The sequence below is a fragment of the Pseudochaenichthys georgianus genome, chromosome 14, assembly GCF_902827115.2.
Source record: "Pseudochaenichthys georgianus chromosome 14, fPseGeo1.2, whole genome shotgun sequence".
Taxonomy (NCBI): Eukaryota; Metazoa; Chordata; class Actinopteri; order Perciformes; family Channichthyidae; genus Pseudochaenichthys; species Pseudochaenichthys georgianus.
Window position 1 is genome coordinate 21,741,676 of NC_047516.1, and position 8,102 is coordinate 21,749,777.

At 40.0% G+C, this 8,102-nt stretch overlaps 1 protein-coding gene across 1 annotated transcript; it reads left to right on the forward strand.

The window, feature by feature from the left end:
* Positions 1-2,907: 2,907 nt before the first annotated feature.
* LOC117458028 (uncharacterized) lies at positions 2,908-5,182 on the forward strand. Its single transcript, XM_034098266.1, has 5 exons — positions 2,908-3,618; positions 3,759-3,911; positions 4,421-4,513; positions 4,879-4,971; positions 5,108-5,182. The coding sequence occupies exons 1-5, from the start codon at positions 2,908-2,910 to the stop codon at positions 5,180-5,182; spliced, it is 1,125 nt and encodes a 374-aa protein (XP_033954157.1).
* Positions 5,183-8,102: the final 2,920 nt, after the last annotated feature.

The following is an 8,102-nucleotide window of genomic DNA, read 5'->3' on the forward strand; positions in this document are numbered from 1 at the left end:
CATATATGGAAGTTTCCACACTCATAAATGGAGAAAACACAAAGTGTGTACAGTTAGAGATTTAAAACCTGGAATAGTTCACAGATCACTCTTCAATCCTTCTGCTTTGGATTCAGTTAACAGTGACACTGAGTTAAATGAGGATTTACAATTTGAAGAACCAACTTTTGAAGAACCTAGAGATTTGAGAAAAGATGTTGAGCTAAAATTAGCCTCAGTTTTACTGAAATTGGAACATAGCTACCTGGTGTCAAGTGCAGCTGTAAATATACTCCTTGAGGAACTGCAATATCTCATAGGGACTGTGTCTGTGCCGGTCACTCAGGAGACTATCACTCAGTTTTTTGTGGATCATAACTGTCGGGTAGATGAATCACTTGTCCAAGAGTTAGCGACAGAACTCTGTACCTCACATCCTATTCAACTTGTTATTGGAAAAGAAGGCCCATTATCTACTGCATGGAGGCGCAACAAATATTATAGAAGTAAGTTCTGTGTAGTGGAACCAGTAGAATATGTAATTGACCGAAAGAACAGAAGGTCTTTTCAATATATTCCTGTACTAAAAACGTTGTAGCAGGTTTTGAATTGTGAGACTATCCTCAGCAATGCAGTTAATTTAAAGGAGAAACTTCAATCAGTGTCAAGTGAGAGGCAGGTATACAGATGTCTCTGGGATGGTGCGAACTTTAAAGAAAACAGTCTTTTATCAAATGAGTGTGCAGTTTCATTAATTCTGTACATAGATGATTTTGAGGTTTGTAATCTCCTTGGGACTTCGCGCAAAATACATAAAATCTGTGCCATATACTGGATTTTAGGCAATCTTCCACCTGGTTCACACTCTTCATTGTCATCAATCTACTTGGCTGCATTGATCAAAAGTGATGATGTAAAGTTGTATGGATACAAGGCAGTTCTTGAACCTTTGATTAATGACATCATTATTTTAGAGCAACATGGAATATTTGTGGCCAAGTTAGGAAAATGTGTAAAGGGAACAGTGCAATGTGTTGTTGCTGACAACCTAGGTGCTCATAGTCTTGCTGGTTTTGTGGAGAGTTTTTCGAGTGCTTATGTTTGTAGGTTTTGTACAGCTCGGAAATTAGATTTTCAAACGAGTGACATAGGAAGTGGAGCATTCTCTTTGAGGACAGAGGAGGGTCACGCAAGACATCTTAAAACACTTGAGGAAGAATCATTGGCCAATTGTTTTGGTGTTAAGAGGTGTGTTTTGTCGGAAAAACTTGCTCATTTTAATGTCACAACTGGCTTTCCTCCAGACATCGTTCATGATCTATTTGAAGGAATTGTTCCTCGTGAAATAGCTCTTTGTCTCTCTGTGTTCACCTCGAAGAAGTACTTTACTTTGGAATTTTTGAATGACTCTATAAAAACTTTCCCCTTCAAGTGGACAGATAAAACAAACTGTCCCCATCCTGTGCCTCTTACCTATGCAACAAGGAGAACAGTTGGTGGCAATTCTCACGAGAATTGGAGTTTGATCAGGTTTTTGCCGCTCCTCCTGGGACAGAAAGTGCCTGCTGATGAACCTGCCTGGAATCTCCTCACTGACTTGAAGGACATAGTTGACCTTGTTGTCACACCGGTGCACACTGATGAAACGATAGCTTATTTGAATTTCAAAATCACTGAGCATAGAGTACGGTTTAAGGAGGTTTTCCCAGACTCCAACTTGCTTCCTAAGCATCACTTCTTGGAACACTACCCACAGCTAATCTATCAGTTTGGTCCTCTAGTTTCTCTCTGGACTTTAAGATTTGAAGCCAAGCATAGCTTTTTTAAGAGAGTTGTACGACACACTAGCTGCTTTAAAAACTTGTTGTTGTCCTTGGCAGAGAGACACCAGTTATCCATGGCACACCAGCTCTACTCATGTAGCTTTCCTAAGCCTCTACTGGAAGTGAAACAGTTCTCAACTGTTAGCATTGACGTCCTGAAAGATGATATTGCACAGGCTGTCAAACACAAGAACCCAAATGTGAAGGAAGTTTCTTTGGCCGAAAATGTCATCTATAACGGATTTAACTACAGACTTGGAATGATCCTTGCTCGTGGATCAATCAGAGGGATGCCTGCATTCACGGAAATCATCCAGATGGTGGTTCTCACAAAGGAATTGGTCTTCATTGTTCGGAAACTAAGTTCTTGGTACATGGAACACTACAGAGCCTATCAACTCGAAATCTCGCCTTCGAAGGAGATTGAAGTTTTTGAGGCATCTCAACTGACCGATCCTTACCTCCTGGCAGACTACACAGTTGGGGCCATGCGGCTTATTACACTCAAGCGATATATTCAAGGTTACGGTTAGCATAAAGTAATATCTGTTTGGGGTGGGTCAGAAGCAAAGTGGATGTGATGAATTATGCAGGTTAATTTTGTTTTCATTGTAATTAACATGAATGATCATATCATTTAAATTCAACAAAGCTAATGTTGCACGTAAAACTATTTGTTCATAGCACACAATCATTAGTCAACCATGAAAAAAGCACATCTCTAATATCTTTCTCTCTCTCCAAACCCCACCCTGCTTTCTTTCCCTTCCACTCAGAGGATCTCCAAACATGGCGGGCGTCACGCGGCTCCTGGTGATTTTAGAAGAGGACAGTCGCATCAAGCTGGAGCTTCCTAATGGCATCCCCTCCTCGGTTGACGAAGTCATCCAAGAAATAACGAATTTCTGTGGTCTAACTAATGAAATACGGCTTCAATACAAAGACGCTGATTTCGGCACTTGGGTTAACTTAACTTCAACTTCAGAACTCAAGGATCTTGCCACTTTGAAAGTTATTAATGTAGTACCCCAGTGTGACTTTATTCTTAGAGCCAGTGGAATACTCTGTGGATAAGGCTAATTTTCAACGCCAAGATGATTCCAGTATGTCTTCATCTGCATGCTCGGGTGACACATTACCCGTAAGCAGCCCTTCTTCGGACACCTACAGAAAGGAGCAGTGGCCCAAGGTGTTCCTCATCCCTACTTTCTCTCATTCAACAGAAACACAACTTAGGGATGGAAATGCAGAGTACCAGAGAAACCAGGTTAGACTCACTCCCAGCTCTAAAATGCTTTCCAACATACTGGAAACGCTCGCTGACAAAGTCTATTCATACAAATCCTATCCTAGCGATGCAGACTTCAGTGAAGTGGCAGAGGCACTCACACAGACACACCCCTGTATGAAGAACCTGGGTCCTTCAACCCACAGTTACGGATGGAAACAGAGACTCAAGACGAAGATGTACAACTATCGCACATACCTGAAATCACACAGTTCATCATCTGACGAGCTGACTGTGAATACTCTGAAAAGAAAGTTGCTGACGGATGCCCACCCAGCAAAGAACATAAAGAAACCTAGGCGAGCTGAGTCTAACCATTACCCATCTCTGCCTTTCAACGAGACAGCAGAGTCCATGGAGCAAGAGAGAGTGGCCCTCTTGTCTGAGGTAAAGAAAAGGAACAATGTCCAAACAATAAGACAGAAGATGGCTCGGACGTTCGCATTTCGGAGGCAAGAAATTGTCGACAAGAAAACATCTTTGCACGAAATGATCGAGAGATGGCCAGCACTCTTCGAAGTTCAAGAGGTACACTAACTTTACTCATAGTATGTATGTATATGTGTGTGTAATCAAATGTACGTAAAGCTAAATCACATGCTTTTGCATGAGGCACATATCCTTTGTCTGTTTTTGATATATATACCTATACTACCTATATTCCCTAGGTGAATGAAGAATTCATCAGAGTAACCACAATACCCCTTGAAGCAAGGTTCATGCAGAAACTTGACGAGAAGTGCAGTGAACTAATTCAAGTCGTCAGAAAGAAGGGTGGAGCTATCCGGGAGAAGAGAAAGCTCCTGCCATTTGTGGAAACGGTATGTACAGATGTTTTTTACTTTACTGCTCACTTACATATATGCCTCAATAACAATAGATATATCTTTCAATACATAATCAATTATCTATAGCATTGGTCACTGATCCGACACAGCAACCTTTTAGCCAGAGGTTTCATAGACTTGGCACATTCATTCTTCATGTTCATCTACATGTTTAGACATTCATTTTGGCGTAATGGGAATTCTTGGCTGTTTTTTCATGGCCTTAATATGGTTGACACACTAATTGACTGATATTGTAATCATTATTTTATCGACTGATATGAAAGTGTCCAGCCCTACCTTCACGCCAAACTATGCTCTTTTTTCATGTCTCTACTGTCTAAATGCATCCTTACTCATTTATCACCTAAAGCTCATTCCCATGCATTCATTCCTACATACACTAGCTCTCAATCCCACATTAACAAACCGTGGCACACTCGCACTGATTGAATGGACGAACTGAACAATTAACATTAATTATTGTGACTGTCTTCATGCAGGATACTGACACCACTACAAAGAGGGAGATTGCTCTCAAATGTCTCATCCTCAACATGGGAGAATCGGTGGAGGACCTGATCAAAGAATTCCTGGTGAGGCAAGATTACTGTTGAGGTGTTAAAATTCCACTTTATATGATGTGTGTTACATTTTACATAACATTTTAGTTATTTAGCAGGTGCTCTTATCCAGAGTGACTAACAACAAGTGTAATAGGAGTCAAATTCAAATGTCACCAACACAGCGAGTAACCAATAGGCAGTCCTAGTAGTGTTTAAAGACGTGCTCAGACAATAGCTACAGACAAGAGCCAAAGCTATGCATCACAATACAATTCCTTCTTACAGCCAATTATGGCCTTCCAGGACTCCACGATATGTCTTAACAGTTAGGCTATTCATCTGGGGGAACCCGAGCTATATTGATTTCAGAGTCTTTTTTCCTAAATTATTTTCAGGTGTCGGAGAAGGATGAGGCTGGACAAATTCTTCAGCGGGAACTATCGCAATCTTCGTCATCAGAGATGCACAAGCCGCAACCAAAGACATTGGCATCATTCTTGAGGGACAAGAGGTTGTGAATAAGTTGGCGTCGTTGCAAATGCTGTCGCCATTCTCCTGGGCTTCCTTTATGCTCTCAATCTGGAATATCCCAAGACATTAAAATTGACATTTGAATATATCCAGAAAGTCTTCATGGAGCTGGGCCCGAAAGGCATGGCCACCAAGGTCAAGAAGCTCTATGACCAGCTCTACAATTGAGCTTAGTTCAGGTTTCCTACACGTCATGGAAAATGATAAAGACAATAACAAGTCACAGAAAACGTATGTGACTGTCCTGGAGAATGAAACGGTTACACACCTGTTGTGTGACTAGTTATGGTTCGTCATCTGAAGTTCAACTGTTTGAAAATATAAAAACTGTTATAGCAATTACCCTGTGGCACTGATGGGCTCTGCTCTGGCTGGTAGAGTACGCAAGTTGCGTCCGCATTTGGTTTCAAAGGTCAATATGTTTGGCTGTCAGCTCTTCAAAGTTCCAATCTGACCCTTGAGAAACTTGACTGTTTTCTGGCAAGAATTATTTTTCATTTTTATGCCTTTAGGCATACAACCGCGGTGCAGTCTTTCTATGTATTTTAAATTGTTACATTTTATTTGAACAATGCAGATACCCTGTACATATGTTTGTTTTATAAGTAATAAATCCGTTATTAAATATCACAATGTGTAATGAGAATTATTGATGTAATCTATATTTTTTTGGATTAGATTAAATGAGAAAATTATAGTTTAACAAAATGTATACATTTTTGATTGGATAAAACAAATAATATTTAGTTAATTTTAACGAGAAAAAACTGTTTGATAAAATCTATATTTGTTTGTTTGGATTAAATATAGAATTTAAATTAATTGACTTCCTTCAACAAGAAAATATACTTTGTTACCAAGTCTTATATCATAGTTTCCATGGACATAAGAAATATTGTTTGAGGCAAGTTATTTATTTTTCATTGGCTCAAGCTATAGAGTATAGATGTGAACCATTACCCTAAACATTTTTAATTGGTTGAACGAAATACTTTTATCAGTGAACAGACAGGACGTCCATCACACAGAGGTTTCTCCCTGAAGTCTCTGCTGCTCTCTGGACACCAGGCTGTCTCAATCCGTCCACACTGAATATGAGAGGGGGAAATGAAAATAATAAATGCTTTAGACCAGGGGTTCCCCAACCGGGCCGTGGAGGTATTATTGCCGGGCCGCGAAATAGCTGTGAGTTTATCGTAATATTTGCAGAATTATAAATATATAAAAATATTTTATCATAATATTTTTTTCAAAAAGTGTTTCATGTTCGCACCTATACCAGTCATATTATTTTCATCCAGTAGCCTAGTTATCTTTCACCAGATAACCATTGAAAATGGCTTTTAGATGTTCCGAGGGATTCTGTGGCTCAGCCTGCATGGTCTCAGCCTCTTGTGCGCACGAGAAAGTTACCGGTGCGCCAAGTAGGAAGAGGAGCGCACAGGAGACAACTGTTTAATTGCAGACTGTTATGTTTATGTGGGGAAATAGCAGTGCATACATTATTTGAGATATATTTCAAACTCGGACTTCATTTTAAGGACATGTGGGCCAGGGGTGTAGAGCTATATGTTTATTTTATAGCTTTTCTTTTTAATGACTGATTTGAAATGCCATTTTCTTAATGTCTTTCATTTTTTGTAAAGCACTTTGAATTGCCTTGTGTTGAAAAGTGCTATATAAATAAACTTGCCTTGCCTTTGTTTAAGCACGGGATTGGCAAAACAGGAGAGTAAACCAGTCTGCCTTGATCTGTGAATTCATGTCCGGGACTCTCACGGTATCTGCTGCCCGCAGCTGTTTATAGAAGGAAAACCTCCTTCACTTCATGAAATGGCTGCAGGCAGCATCAGGAGGCAGCGGGACGTGTAACTCCGCCTCTGAGAAGTGCAGCACCAACGCGCTGAGAGCTGTGCCTTTTTACACTGCGGTCAAGCCAGCCTCCACTTGGGAAAACACAGTCAAGCCAGCCCGCACGTGATATTGGGGTGCGCGAATATTAGAAGCATTACGGTAAAATCCCAGCGCTTACTCGGTCAATAACAAAAGCACCTATAAAAACAAACCAAACATATTAAAATAAGAAATATGTACTATATAATGTGATCAATAATTATTTAAAACAAACTACGTATAACTACCACGAGTAAATGTAAATGTAAGGAGTTTCAAAATAAAAGTCCTTTGAAATCTCATATTGAAATCTCATATATGAGCTATCAGCCCTGTGTTTAGATAAGAATAAAACGAAATCTCTCCCTGATGCAAGACTCATCTCACTGCAGGGTGATAGAAGGACAGCCCATCTACTCACCCAGAAAAAATCAGGACATTCTGATGTGGAGTTTCAAAATAAAAGACCTTTGAAATCCCATATATGAGCTATCAGCCCTGTGTTTAGATAAGAATAAAACGAAATCTCTCCCTGATGCAAGACTCATCTCACTGCAGGGTGATAGAAGGACAGCCCATCTACTCACCCAGAAAAATCAGGACATTCTGATGTGGAGTTTCAAAATAAAAGACCTTTGAAATCCCATATATGAGCTATCAGCCCTGTGTTTAGATAAGAATAAAACGAAATATCTCCCTGATGCAAGACTCATCTCACTGCAGGGTGATAGAAGGACAGCCCATCTACTCACCCAGAAAAAATCAGGACATTCTGATGTGGAGTTTCAAAATAAAAGACCTTTGAAATCCCATATATGAGCTATCAGCCCTGTGTTTAGATAAGAATACAACGAAATCTCTCCCTGATGCAAGACTCATCTCACTGCAGGGTGATAGAAGGACACCCCATCTACTCACCCAGAGAAAATCAGGACATTCTGATGTGGAGTTTCAAAATAAAAGACCTTTGAAATCCCATCCTGATTTTTTCTGGGTGAGTAGATGGGCTGTCCTTCTATCACCCTGCAGTGAGATGAGTCTTGCATCAGGGAGAGATTTCGTTTTATTCTTATCTAAACACAGGGCTGATAGCTCATATATGGGATTTCAAAGGTCTTTTATTTTGAAACTCCGAGATTAAGATTAAACTAACTATTTTGGGAACACCCGCATATCGGCTACCTATGGAGTTAGC